Source organism: Taudactylus pleione, unplaced genomic scaffold (genome assembly GCF_031769625.1).
Source record: "Taudactylus pleione unplaced genomic scaffold, aTauple2 ptg000507l, whole genome shotgun sequence".
Classification (NCBI taxonomy): domain Eukaryota; kingdom Metazoa; phylum Chordata; class Amphibia; order Anura; family Myobatrachidae; genus Taudactylus; species Taudactylus pleione.
The window spans coordinates 2,335,167-2,350,762 of record NW_028284909.1 but is presented as its reverse complement, the minus strand read 5'-3'; the positions used below and the strand labels follow the sequence as shown (position 1 = coordinate 2,350,762).

Here is a 15,596-nt window from a genome sequence, read left to right as displayed (position 1 = left end):
CTTGTAGTCCACATCAGCCCTCCAGGACCGGAGCCATTACGACCTGTGCGCTGTGACAGCCGCGGCTGACACTCTGGAGGATAACAAACTGACATTCAAAGCTGCCTCATTCATATAGGTAGCCGAGTCACGTATCTTGCCCATCAGCGACAACTGGTCCTCTGAAGCATCAGGAGACAGGGACTCTTCCAACAGATCTGCCCAGGATTCCACGGCCCTAGCTACCCAAGAGATAGCCATAGACGATCTAGCCACTGCTCCTGACAAGGAGTAAATGGACTTTAGGCAGTTTTCCACCTTCCAGTCAGTTGAGTCCTTTAAGGATGCAATGGAAGGCATATGTAAGGTCGCACTTCTGACTAAGCGTGTTCCATGGGAGTCCACTACAGGAGGTGAAACCCATTTCTTGAAGTACTCCTCAGGAAAGGGGTATGCATTGACCAGGCGCTTTTGCGGCTGGAACCGCCTCGCCGGACCCTTCCACGCCTCTTCCAGATGATCCACTAACTGATCTGACAGAGGGAAAATGGATGTAGAACTTTTAACCCTCCTAAACAAGGGGTGTTTAGATTTAACAGCCGGAGGGGCTTCTTCCTCCTCAATGACCAACACCTCTTTTACTGCTCGGACTAGGCCCGAATGTAAACACTGGACTTGTGCTGCGCATCCCTTGGGGATAGTTCCTAGTCAGACTCTGGAAGCACCCCATCGTCCTCGGATGACCTGTCATCCTCGTCCACATAGGGATGACGAGGAGACACAGAAGGCCTTTTTGCCAGCACCCTAGGGGTCCTAGATAGTGAATCAGGGTCAGAGCCCGCAGACAGGTTGACCTGAGACCCTTGTTGTACATTAACCACCTGCTGTGCCAACTGAATCTGTGGCATAGGAGCCAAAACCAGCGGATGCTGTGAAGACCCCACTTGGGGGATTACAGGGGGCACAGCCATGCGAACCATAAGCACGCCCACGGGGGTTCTTGCGCAGTCCCAAGGACTGAAGAGGGACCTGGAGGGCTATATCACCTGCCACATAAACCCTCACGCAGCACATCAGTCTTCCCAATACCAGCAGCACAACGCACACAAGACTGCAAAGCGGGGATAGACACCCGGGTATTATCCTCAACGCTGGACATGGTCAAAGGAGATAGGTGTATAAATAGGGGTATACACCACAACTGTTTGTGACCTAAGCCGACCTGAACAGCAAGTCAAAGGTTAAACGGAAAAATAGTGTACAGCAATATTTATAGTAGAAAGTAAAGCAGACACATTCAGATGCTAGCAAACAGTCACAAACCATGCAGGAGAAAAAAAACAAAACAAAAAAAAAAACTCTGCGCTACCTGGCACTGTAAATCAACCTTAAAGTCACTGAAGACTGAGAGGGTTAAATGTGCTGCAAATCAACTTCAAAACCAAAGGGTTAATGAAGGCTGTAACTACATACCAGATCCGGGAATCGACGTATGTAGGGGGACACAGGACACCAGCTACTCACCGCTGCCTGGGAGTCAGAAAATGGCCCCCAAACGCTTGCTGGGGGGTGGTGCCTGTAGGAGGAGTCCACTTCAGCATGGCCTGAGAGCAGGGCAAAGGCGCGCTGAGTAGGGGGGAGGGGCCGGCTGCTGTGCAGGCGTGCCACCTCCCCCGGCCAGACTGAGAACCGCCGGGAAAGCCGGGCCCTTTCTCCTCCAGAGCCCAGCGGTTATTTGTCCCCGGTGGCCCAGTGGACGCCGGGGTATGGGGGGCAGAGCGCCACTGCTGACCGGCGCCGGGGGGCTGCCCTCGGCAGTTCCCGTCTAGGGATACCGCGCGCAGTATTCTCTGGAGGCTTTACCTAGCTTCCCGCCGCTGCAGCCCTGGGAGCCGACATGTCCCGCTAGCTCTGTGCCGGGATGCGGCTCTGGCAGGGGGTGTATTAGCGGCGGTTCTGACTTCCGCTGGACTGTCAGGGCCGACTGCTCCATCTTGCTGACTCCAGTCAGCTGAAACTTCAAACGTTTAGGGGCTCTTCTTGCTAGCCCCCCTGCTGATACCCGATGCTCCCCCAACCTCTTCGGCCGGGGCACCACACTAAACTGAGTTATGCCCTAGCTGGGAGGCGGGGTATGGAGTGGGACTAGTGCATCCTGGGGGAAAGAAATTAACTGCATGGTGCCCGATGCCTACGTCATCCACCTATACCCCAATGTCACCTGTGGACCCTAAGGAACCTGAAGTAGAAATAAAGTTACCAGAGAAAATGAAAGTCAAAATAGAAGCGTTGGGAGAAACACTCACCCAAGAGGAAACATAGTTGTCACTATATTCAGTGCTCTAGTTAAAGGGAGAGCAGCAGCTGCATGTGAAGCAGACAGGAAGGGCTTTCCACAATGGCATCTGCAGCCCTCTAGTAAAGGACATAGGGATCCTGCTGAGAGGCCTTTTAATAGTGAATGCCAGGCTGGGTCCTGACCAGTAGTGACCCTGTGTGTCCCTGGAGGTATAGGCAACGCCCGGTCTTCAGGTGGCCCAGAGTTGGAGGACAGCATGACAGCCGGGCAGACAGACCCAGCAGGTCGCGGGTATCAGCACTGCCGTGGCTGGGAGATGTAGGCCCGGCCGGTCACCGGGAACACTGGCTCAGCGGGAGACTAGTAAGTTGTTTTAAGTGGCGAGACAGCGGCAGGTTGACAGGCTAGGCAGGCGCAGAGAGCTAGATGTCACGGAGCTCTGGCGCCATGCTGCCATCCAATTCTGTGTCCAAGCTACGCCCTCCAACAACTCAATTTCTAAAAAAAAAACAACAAAAAAAAACGCACTTTAGTAAATATACACCAAGAACTCCATGGTGCTCCTCCTATTACTCTATATACAGCCTTCATGTAACTCCTCCTTACTCCATATACCCCTTACATGGGTGTTCTTGTTTATAATCACCATACGGCGCATCTCTAGACCGCCTCTGTGTACTTCATCAAATGTCTATTCCATATAACAGCTCACTATAACTCCTGACATTACTTCTACACTATATGCAGGTTAATACGTCTCTACCTAGAACTGTCCGTAGTACTCCCTATAACCCCTGCCTTTATAGTTCTCTTCACGACCTCACACCTAACCGTCCACAGCAAGTACAAGCTCCACTCCTCCTGTGTTATTTCTACTCACTACCAGAGGCCAGACTTACACATGGGAAATACATGGTGCAGACAAAGGGTGGAATTCACTTGTTTCACCCCCTATACACCTGACAGGAGCTACTCTATTGTTGCTCCTGTCGGGCGCGATCAGCTGCAGGCGCACCATTTCAGTTCGCACCCCCCGGGAAGAGCTGAAAGGGGGGGGGGGGGGGGTTTAGTGAGCTGTTTGGGCTCCCAAACGCCACTTCTCGTGATTGTGCCCAGCACTTTTGTCTGGGATAGGTGTTTTAAGCGGCTAAGCCCGACCTCAATGGGCGCAATAACAGGCATCAATTGAATAACGCCCCACGATCTCCTGGCACTTTAGACGGGAGGTCGGGCGCGCTAAAACAATTGAATAGCGCCCATAGAGTGTATGGTGTATCCCGTACCATCACTCTGCATCAGAGGAATAGACCTGTGTAATGCTATGCCAGCTGCAATGTTATGCCCATTAGCATTCTGGTAAAGAAAAAATTATTCCATGTGCCTCACTGTATCAAACTATTCGAATCCATCCAAGCAGCTATACTGTGTTATATTAAATATAAAAAAAGTCACTTACTGTAAGTGAAGTATGCTACAAGTTATTTAAATTGCGTCTGCAGACTGGCACTGATCCAAGGTTGATAAGAATGCAGACCATCAACTCACTATGATCGGGGAAAGTTACAGGAATTCTGTGAGCTTTGCTGGAGATCGTAGTTCTGCTGGGTGTGTGAGAGAAATAGGTCAGTGCAGTGGTTCGTAAACTCGGTCCCCAGGACCCCACACAGTTCTCGTTTTGCAGGTCACCCAGCAGGTGCACAGGTGTACTCATTACTCACTGCCACATTTTAAAAGATCCACAGGAGGAGCTAATTATTTCCATTGTGATTCTGTGAGGAGACCTGGAAAATATGCACTGTTTGGGGTCCTGAGTACAGCGTTTTAGAACCTGTGGGTTAGTGGTTAGTTGCTATATTAAGGTGGGTATATGTTGCCGACATTGCCAAAGTCAGCACTGATGAAATGTCAACAACATTAGAATGTCAACAAAATGTCCCCAATTGTCTAGTGGTTACCTGGTATGATGGGTCAGCCGGTAACATCAGGATTACTTATGGCAGTTCCTGTGCAGCTTTTGTCGGTATGCCTGATCCTTACCTCCTGTAGCCTAATCCTTACCTCCCTCCACTGCCGGTCTGTGAAAAATGTCGACATTGTGAACATGCCGACATGTTCAATGTCGACATTATGACTATATCCCATTGAGGGGATGCAGCACTGGGTATGAAAGGCAATCCCCCCTTCCTTGTGTTTGGCTACAGGTACCCTAAATTACAATGTTACGATGCAGATGGATGATTGGTGCTCTCTCTAAAGATTCATGAAAGGTCAAACATACGTTCCATGTTGTGAAAGGTTATAGGTAATTTCTATATTGGCAATAAGGTGTAGTATTTATTTAAGCTGTAATGTAGTAGGGGTAAGGTGGGTTACTCCCATTCTTAGCAATATAGCACTTTACTAAAGTGATTGTCTGCAAAAACCTATCACACTCCAACTATCATTTTGTAGCTTGAACAAGATAAATGCTACCCAGTATCTAATTGGTTGCTATGAGTAACATCTCCATTTTTGTAAACCCGCACATTTGTAAATTTAAATAAAGGACAGGACTGGCACATGTCAATTAGGGTGCCCCTGTGGCAATTTGGCGGCATTCTCAAAATGACTGCACATGATTTCAGCAGTGTGCTTTTCTGGTGCCAGATGCCCCACTTCCTAAAACCAAAAAACTCCTGCTCAATATTTTGGCCTACACAATTCATGGTTGGATAATTTTTTTTTAACCCATTTAAAGACAGTGACAATCATTTTTACTGCCACACTCATGATTAACAAAAGCTCCAGGTAAGTGTTAGTACCAGCTCTATATAGCATAGATTGTACTGTGTGTAATTAAAAAAAAACAAAAACAAAAATCAAAAACACACACAACACATTAAAATATTTTTTTTTTATCCAGAAAAAAAAAAAAAAAAGACAGTAATGAGAAAAACTCTGTTTTTATCTCAAATGTCTAAAACATAAAAAAAAAAAAAAATTAATTTGAGATAAGAGACATCCACCTCATACAACAAAGTTTAAAGGGCCCCTCTGTCAAAATTAACAGTTTTCATAAAGGTTTCAAACCAACATTCTGGAGGACATTTGTAATCATCTACTTTCTGGTAACATAACTACAAGTGTTACTGCAGAGGATATAATAAGACATTCACAAGCTAAATTAAATAACAGCTATTCTCAGGAAGGAGAAAATAGATTAATATTTTGAACTGACGCGTGGGACTGCCCCTTTAAAATGAGGCTTCTGCAAATTACAGCACCGTCCCACCCATCAGAGTTTTCGGTAATCCTGTAAAACTAAATTTTATTATTGCTCCACAAACTGCTGCTTTCAGCTCTTATTGGAGCAAATGTATGAAACGCTGGGAAGTGATAAAGAGTGATAAACGACCAATCAGCTCACAACTGTCATTTTTAAAACAGCCTGTAACATGACAGCTGGGTGCTGATTGGTTGGTCGTTTATCACTCTGCACTTTATCACTTTCCAGAGCTACATACATCTGCCCCATTGTCTGGAATGCGGCAGCCTTTGTTAAAAAATAACAGCGTTTAAGGGTGCAAATTCAGGTCAATAGTATACCGGATAACCCACCACCCCTTAAACTCCAGGGACTCCTGATGAATGGTACATTCCACAAAAGTCGGGACATACGGCACGTGTCTGAAATAGCTCTCAACCAATGAGCTTGCTTGGATTCTGTCAGATTGTGGATAATTATATTGTCAAGTCGCTTTTCTTGCGCTGGTCATGCCAGTTCTAAAAACAAAACAAAAACCTAAATATTTACCTCTAGGGTTACACGTACATTAAACACAAAATTATTGCTTTCGACCCGAAAATCCATTTGTTGGACATAAAAAAAAAAAATTTGAAAAAAAAAGAGGAAATTAATAAATTCAGCAATTGAAGCTAAGCCACTTACATGCTTGTGGAAAGCAGGTGCTCACGTTGTACACCCCATAATTAAGAAGCGTCAGAGTTCATCTATGGGACGTAGAACAGACAGTAACACAAACTGCAGCCGTGCAAAACTACACAGCCGTTCTGTCATCAACTCTTCTGCAGAATAAGTAGGAGGCGATTGTGAATATGTGAAGGGACAGATTATAATATATTTTGTGTTTCCTGCATGTACCGACTGAGTGGTAAAAGCACCATTAGATCCACCTAACCGTCCAAACATTCTACAACCTATAATACCTAACACAAAACACATGAATGGAGACACCCGTGATGCACACTAGTTTTCCACCCTTCCCCCTCCCCTTGTAAAATCACGGTACCGTTATAAGGACTGGACGATGCACAGGAGCGACTGGGCCCCTTCTAGGAGGCAGTAGCTGCAAAAGATTTTTTTGGGATGTGTTTCCCTCCCCCTCCCCTCCTCCCCCCAACACTATGGCTTACAATCCTGTTACTGCCCCATCAGCACAAGGCAATAAAAAGATATGAAGGTATATTCATTCCATGATGAAGGCCCATTTTTTATAGTAAATCGTTTTGTTTTTTTGTTGTCTTGTAAATTCTGCAAAATGATGTAGTCTTTTTTTTTTGTTTTTTTGAACATTCGGGGACGGTAGGCAAATACACAGTTACTGCCCCATTTCAGAAGGGGGCAGAATTTTCTCCACTTTCAGTAAAAAGAGTCTTTCGTATTCTCGCCCCGAATGCCTCTTTGAATTAGAAGCCTACTCCCGAATGCTGGCCGAGTATGAGAACTGGGGAAAGTGAGTGCGCTGGTCAGGTTCTAAGGCATCCAGGTTATCATCTGTAATGGAGAGAGAGCCGGGATCAGTACACATTACATTGATACATGTATCCTTATACACTGTGGCCTAGGTCGCCCAAAATAGCCCCTCTTGGCGCAGCAGGTCCCGGCGACTCAGCCAAGTAGAGCGTCTCATTCACATAAATAAAAAAAAGTGACAATACTAGATTGCTAGATTACATTGATCAAGTGGATGTGTGACATTTGTATATCGGTGCTCGACTGAGTCTGAATCTGTGTATAAAGAACTCAGATGACCGTAGCCGCAGCATTTCCTTAATCTGCGACTTTGTTCCTGTGCGGTTATTGTTGCAGTCTAGCATCGCTAGCAGCCCGAGTGGCTTTTAGCTGCGTCTGTGACACGTATAAGACACAAAATGTAAATGTACAGCACGCTAGTCAGTGGCACCAAGTGTCTCGCCTGTATGACGTATAAACGCTAGGTCTATGAGTTGAGGACACATACAGATATCCGTCATGAAACTTTATACATTGGGCCCTCAGCAAAACCTTGTACCCACTGGCTTTAATTGAATACGTTTTATTATCACTGACACCTACAGTGATCACCTAGGACAGTGTTGGCTAACCTTGACACTCCAGATGTTGTGGAACTATATATCCCAGCATGCCCTGCCACAGTTTTAGCATGCCCTAATAGCAAAACTGTAGCAGTGCATGCTGGGTTATGTAGTTCCATAACAGCTGGAGTGTCAAGGTTAGCCAACACTGACCTAGGAATATATGGATTAGTCTGCAAGGTGCAGATATCCTTAAGACTGCGTCTGTGTAGCTGCTGGATTTAGAATGGCAGCATTTTATAAAAGGCAAAACCAACCTGGTTTCGCCTTTTGAGATATTGCTGCTTTAAATCTAGCAGCTAAATCACCGCAGTCTCGCGGCTGCCTGCAACTCACCGGCTGTTCCATTTATCCCCAAGTGCTTGTAACAAACACTCAAGTTTTCCCCAGCAATAAACGATGCTAATGTAATGACAGAGGATACCTGGCCTCAGTAATGTACTTGTTCTTTACTAGAACAAATTATAATATATAATATGCACAGAGTGATCTTATAAAAATATACAAAATCAAGAGTCCATCGAGAGGTCACAGTGATTTAAAAAGATACGGTGACTGGATAAAAGGGACAGCTCTGTACATGGCGGTGAGTAATCTGACAGTGAGTGACATGTTTTAGCGCCACATAAAATGGTGAAAATCTATTAAACAACTGATCACAGACAGTAAAATTCACTTACATCTGTCAGGTGGCGTTACGGTTATGGACTGAGCCGTAAATTCATCATCAAAGTATCTGGTGTCGATTTCGGAGGTGACTTGTGGTTTGAAGGGAGGGGTGAGCTAGGTACAATAAAACCATTATTAAGAAATAAAATGGCACTCAAGTTCCATGCTATGTCAAATTAAGCCTGAGATCTCTCTCTCGAGATATTATATATATATATATATATATTAGGATATCCTCCACTACTTAGCTCCGTGTAAGTCACGTACTGTACCCTGCAGTGTTAGCAGTCTGTATAGAAGAGATGTTTATGTACCTCTCAATATTTTATCTATGGACATTACAGTGTCTACAGAATGAGTGCTTAGTGTGATTAATGACAAAACATAATGAACCCTTGTAGAATATCTTCTCTAATGTCATGTGCTCAGTAAAAGATTTGCTTTTTTTCCCCATAACATCACATCTTTACACATCTGAGAGAGAAACTGTAATCTACTCGTATTCTTATACCATTATACCAAGAAACCAGAGGCCCGATTCAGAGACGTATGCAGATCCGATGGTTTGCATACATCTCCGATATTTTGGGGTCTGCGCACGCTCATAGATTCCAAACTGCAGCATGACCGACAAGTTGCACTATTTGGGGGGGGGGGGGGGGGGGACAAGGCCAGGGACTCCCAGGAACCGGCCATGCTGAGCAAGCTTCAGCCTACGCAGCACAGCCAAAGGAGCAACTATTGCGAGCGATGGTCTACGGACGCTGTACTAGGATTGCATATGCAGCAAAGAGGTGTCTATTTCCCACAGACACCTCCTGCTGAGCTGGACGGTATTGCAGAGCTGCTTCCTTGTCCCTGTGTAATACTGTCCATCTCTGAATCAGGCCCTAGGTCACCTAGGAGTTCAACCCACCATCTATAAAATAACCCACACATAATACACGGTTAGTCCAAACCAGATCAGCCCCGCAATGTCCAAATGTATAACCGAATACTAGTCGCTACACATGATGGACCTAACTGAGAAGGTTTCCATTTATTTTTTGTTCAAGTGGTTGGCTCAATAATCCAGCTGTGCACAGACCCAGACATTTGTAAATCCTGCAGCGCTTGTAGCCCCTGACTGTGGATAACAGTGGCAACTGGGCCTGAGAAAGGATCATTACAAGGCATAGCAGCTTTTGATCAGAAGATGACCGCAGATGGCTTAATGCAGTGGTTCACAAACTCGGTCCTCAGGACCCCACACAGGTCACGTTTTCCAGGTCACTCAGCAGGTGCACAGGTGTATTCATTACTCACTGACACATTTGAAAAGATCCGCAGATGGTTATAATTATTTCACTTTTGATTCTGTGAAAAGACCTGGAAAACATGCACTGTGTGGGGTCCTGAGGACAGAGTTTGAGAACCTGTGGCTTAATGAATATAAATGGTATGTCCAGCGTAGGATAGCGTCCCTGCTAAGGAGAAACATGACACCAGGTAAATCTGTTAGTTACCTTCCTCTGGGTCACATCTTGCCAGTTAATAGAAGAAAAGAACCGGTGATCCATTACTTCTTGGGCATCATTTGGGCCCCCTCCTAGCCTGGAAAGGGAGAGCCATCCTAATATTATCATACAGTATTAAAGCACCTACACAAGTACGATTAGTAAAGGTTGCATTGACACACTGCAAATTCTAAACATATGAAAGCAAATATCGGAGCCTTCCCAAAGTAGATAGATGTAACAATAAATAAGCAGGAGACCCTTCAGGTTGCTGAAGGTTTGGGAGGATGCAGTATTCTTTTCTGTTTAGTAAGGGGCAGTGATGCTTTTGCAGTCTATACAAATTTTTTTTTTTTGCAGAGCCCAGTAATAATTTCAATATACAGTAATTGTAATTTGACTTCTATGTAAGTAAAGCCACATATTTCAGTCCTGGCTCTGTCACGTTATTACTGTATAGTCACTACAGTCTAATGTAATGCATCCATTAATGTCTGGGTAACTACTGGGTATTCACGTAAATTTACATAAAATAAATGCTTATGTGCCTATAAAATACACAGCTATAGGAATAAAAACATGTGATTCCTCCATCCTAGTAACACAAGTGTGAGACGGTACCTTTGTTTAGGATCCTTTTTCAGGAGTCCGGCCAGAAGAGACTTGGCCTCAGGACCCAGCGTGCGGGGGTAGCGTATTTCTTCCATGAGGATGAGCTCAAACAGTCTCTCGTGGTCCTGATTGTAGAAGGGTAATCTGCCGCACATCATCTCATACATCACCACTCCCAGCCCCCACCAGTCCACGGCTCGCCCATAGTCGTTGTCTTCTAACACCTAGAAATGCAGAGCGTCACACTAGTATTACAGCACATCACTCCTTCTCCGTATTACACATGCCTCAAAGAACTTTTACATGATCACAAATTCTGGATTTCCATTACTTATTCCCAGGGAGATGTATATTCTACCTGGAAACTAATAAACTTTGGCTTGTTAAACTTTACTTCCCTTCCCTATGAACATTAGAAAGTGGCAAGATTCAGAGCCTTGCATTTGAGGAGAACACCACATAGCCCCAAAATACTACAATAATAATACACTAGGTGTTTAATGCTCAAACAACATAATGCAATAATATAAAAAGAGGGTCTCCACATTGGCTTCTCTTGTTTCAGCGACTACCCAAATTCAAAGTCACTGAGCAATTTAGTTTTCACAATCAGACTAGTTTTCATGGTTTTAACTGGTGTCCAATTTACATTATGGTAGCTCCTTCAGTGGGAATCGGTATTTAATGCCGGCAAATGAATAGCTACTGGATCAAATACAGACAGCGGAAGAGCGACTGTTCGAAATCCCCATGGGGTGTGGTAAGAGCCCTCCTCTCCCTAACCCTCCTTTAGTGTTGCCTAACCCTAACTTCCCCCTGTTGGTGCCTAAATCGAACTCCCCCCACCTTCCCGCACCCTAAACCTAACCCTCCTGGGGATGTGCCTAACCCTAACCACCCCCCTTCCTCTAGCCTAACCCTAAAGGGGTGCTTAACCCTAAGTCCCCCCAGGGGTTAATATATTTAGTCCCATGTCGGACTTTTAGTGTCGGGATTTCGGCGGCCAGGAGATCGGCCGCCGGTATCTTGACTACATCCCCTTCAGAGTTAGATACCTTAAACACATCACTCTATAAAGCACTGGGCCAGACTCCTATCATATTGCATTGTTATCTATTATTTATGTAGGGATGAGATCAGACGGCTTGGCTTGAGGAGAGGCAAATGTATACATCCACACATCAAGCAGTCTGTATATATACACATGGCAAATGCATATAATTACCTCTGGTGCCAGGTACTCTGGGGTACCACAAAAAGTCCTCATAGTGGCCCCATCTGTTATACCCTCCTTGCATAACCCAAAATCTGTTATTTTAACGTGACCATCCTTGTCCAGCATGAGATTCTCCAGCTGAGGGGAAAAAATTAAATGAAGGGTTAACACAGCAAACGTAATTGCCTCAAAGGTGGCACTGGAATAGAATACACTGGTTCAGTGACAATTTGCTCCCTCCACAGAACATAAATATACAGTTTAAAACAGTTATGTTTCATTTATGCTCCACTAAAAAGAATGAAACTTTCCTGGGTCGAGATTTAAATAGTTACAGATATTTTAAGTTACAATTATAGGGACTGTACTTGCAGGCAGGACATAGACTCAGACAGACAGCATGTTCCATTCATACCAATCACCTGTCCCTAACATATTCTAAGCCTGGGATAAATCTCTAGTAATCAGAAAGCACAGTTAACTGTACCTTTATATCCCTGTACACCACGTTCCTGGAGTGGAGATATTCCAGGGCAGACACAATCTCTGCACCATAAAACCGTGCTCTGTCTTCTGTGAAAACTCGTTCCCGGGACAGGTGAAAAAACAGCTGTGGAGACACACACCTCCGTCACATATAGACATTTACAATTGGACTAAGATATATCCTAGATGACGTTACTTAATGCAAGATTCCTCAATTTACAATTCAAGCTCAAAATTATTTCAATTTGAAATGTCCAAAATTGATTTCATTAATTCATTCAGGAGGATATAAAACACGTGACAGTTCCTGAGTGCTGGCTGACAGACAGACCTTTCATACATTGTTCCTCAGACACAACATGCAATCTCCATATACGGTTACCAATTTCTCTTTTACACACACCATCTCAGAACACTGTACCCAATACCACACACAGAGACCATTCCCCTCCTCCACATACTTTACCCAATATGACGCAGACCATTCCCCTCTCCTCCACATACTGTACCCAATATCACACAGACCATTCCCCTCTCCTCCACATACTGTACCCAATATGACGCAGACCATTCCTCTCTCCTCCACATACTGTACCCAATATGACGCAGACCATTCCCCTCTCCTCCACATACTGTACCCAATATGACGCAGACCATTCCCCTCTCCTCCACATACTGTACCCAATATGACGCAGACCATTCCCCTCTCCTCCACATACTGTACCCAATATCACACAGACCATACCCCTCTCCTCCACATACTGTACCCAATATCACACAGACCATACCCCTCTCCTCCACATACTGTACCCAATATCACACAGACCATACTCCTCTCTTCCACATACTGTACCAATATCACAGACCATTCCCCTCTCCTCCACATACTGTACCAAATATCACAGACCATACTCCTCTCTTCCACATACTGTACCAATATCACAGACCATTCCCCTTTCCTCCACATACTGTACCAAATATGACGCAGACCATTCCCCTCTCCTCCACATACTGTACCAAATATGACGCAGACCATTCCCCTCTCCTCCACATACTGTACCCAATATCACACAGACCATACCCCTCTCCTCCACATACTGTACCCACACAGACCATACCCCTCTCCTCCACATACTGTACCCACACAGACCATACCCCTCTCCTCCACATACTGTACCCACACAGACCATACCCCTCTCCTCCACATACTGTACCCACACAGACCATACCCCTCTCCTCCACATACTGTACCAAATTTGACAGACCATACCTCTCTCCTCCACATACTGTACCCAATATGACGCAGACCATTCCCCTCTCCTCCACATACTGTACCCAATATGACGCAGACCATTCCCCTCTCCTCCACATACTGTACCCAATATGACGCAGACCATTCCCCTCTCCTCCACATACTGTACCCAATATCACACAGACCATACCCCTCTCCTCCACATACTGTACCCAATATCACACAGACCATACCCCTCTCCTCCACATACTGTACCCAATATCACAGACCATACTCCTCTCTTCCACATACTGTACCAATATCACAGACCATTCCCCTCTCCTCCACATACTGTACCAAATATCACACAGACCATACTCCTCTCTTCCACATACTGGACCAATATCACAGACCATTCCCCTTTCCTCCACATACTGTACCAAATATGACGCAGACCATTCCCCTCTCCTCCACATACTGTACCAAATATGACGCAGACCATTCCAATCTCCTCCACATACTGTACCCAATATCACACAGACCATACCCCTCTCCTCCACATACTGTACCCACACAGACCATACCCCTCTCCTCCACATACTGTACCCACACAGACCATACCCCTCTCCTCCACATACTGTACCCACACAGACCATACCCCTCTCCTCCACATACTGTACCAAATTTGACAGACCATACCTCTCTCCTCCACATACTGTACCCAATATGACGCAGACCATTCCCCTCTCCTCCACATACTCTACCCAATATGACGCAGACCATTCCCCTCTCCTCCACATACTGTACCCAATATCACACAGACCATACCCCTCTCCTCCACATACTGTACCCAATATCACACAGACCATACTCCTCTCCTCCACATACTGTACCCAATATCACACAGACCATACTCCTCTCTTCCACATACTGTACCCAATATCACAGACCATTCCCCTTTCCTCCACATACTGTACCAAATATGACGCAGACCATTCCCCTCTCCTCCACATACTGTACCAAATATGACGCAGACCATTCCCCTCTCCTCCACATACTGCACCCAATATCACACAGACCATACCCCTCTCCTCCACATACTGTACCCACACAGACCATACCCCTCTCCTCCACATACTGTACCCACACAGACCATACCCCTCTCCTCCACATACTGTACCCACACAGACCATACTCCTCTCCTCCACATACTGTACCCAATATCACAGACCATACCCCTCTCCTCCACATAGTGTACCCAATATCACACAGACCATACCCCTCTCCTCCACATAGTGTACCCAATATCACAGACCATACCCCTCTCCTCCACATAGTGTACCCAATATCACACAGACCATACCCCTCTCCTCCACATACTGTACCCAATATCACACAGACCATACCCCTCTCCTCCACATACTGTACCAAATATGACGCAGACCATTCCCCTCTCCTCCACATACTGCACCCAATATCACACAGACCATACCCCTCTCCTCCACATACTGTACCCACACAGACCATACCCCTCTCCTCCACATACTGTACCCACACAGACCATACTCCTCTCCTCCACATACTGTACCAAATTTGACAGACCATACCACTCTCCTCCACATACTGTACCCAATATCACAGACCATACTCCTCTCTTCCACATACTGTACCAAATATCACAGACCATACCCCTCTCCTCCACATAGTGTACCCAATATCACACAGACCATACCCCTCTCCTCCACATAGTGTACCCAATATCACAGACCATTCCCCTCTCCTCCACATACTGTACCCAATATGACGCAGACCATTCCCCTCTCCTCCACATACTGTACCCAATATCACACAGACCATACCCCTCTCCTCCACATACTGTACCCAATATCACACAGACCATACTCCTCTCCTCCATACTGTAGCCAATATCACACAGACCATACTCCTCTCTTCCACATACTGTACCAATATCACAGACCATTCCCCTTTCCTCCACATACTGTACCAAATATGACGCAGACCATTCCCCTCTCCTCCACATACTGTACCAAATATATGACGCAGACCATTCCCCTCTCCTCCACATACTGCACCCAATATCACACAGACCATACCCCTCTCCTGCACATACTGTACCCACACAGACCATACCCCTCTCCTCCACATACTGTACCCACACAGACCATACCCCTCTCCTCCACATACTGTACCCACACAGACCATACTCCTCTCCTCCACATACTGTACCAAATT

The 15,596-nt window shown here is 45.6% G+C and overlaps 1 protein-coding gene across 4 annotated transcripts in view; it reads right to left on the bottom strand.

The window, feature by feature from the left end:
* Positions 1-5,156: 5,156 nt before the first annotated feature.
* AKT2 (AKT serine/threonine kinase 2) overlaps positions 5,157-15,596 on the bottom strand; it is a 75,905-nt gene continuing 65,465 nt past the window's right edge. For all 4 annotated transcript variants that reach the window (XM_088450152.1, XM_088450153.1, XM_088450151.1 and 1 more), the window contains 6 exons: positions 12,114-12,236; positions 11,636-11,764; positions 10,420-10,634; positions 9,808-9,895; positions 8,314-8,416; positions 5,157-7,052 (listed from right to left, as the gene is read on the bottom strand). In XM_088450152.1, the coding sequence (XP_088306278.1) occupies positions 6,973-7,052; positions 8,314-8,416; positions 9,808-9,895; positions 10,420-10,634; positions 11,636-11,764; positions 12,114-12,236 (738 nt within the window). In that variant the 3' untranslated portion in view covers positions 5,157-6,972. The remainder of the gene's footprint in view (positions 7,053-8,313; positions 8,417-9,807; positions 9,896-10,419; positions 10,635-11,635; positions 11,765-12,113; positions 12,237-15,596) is intronic.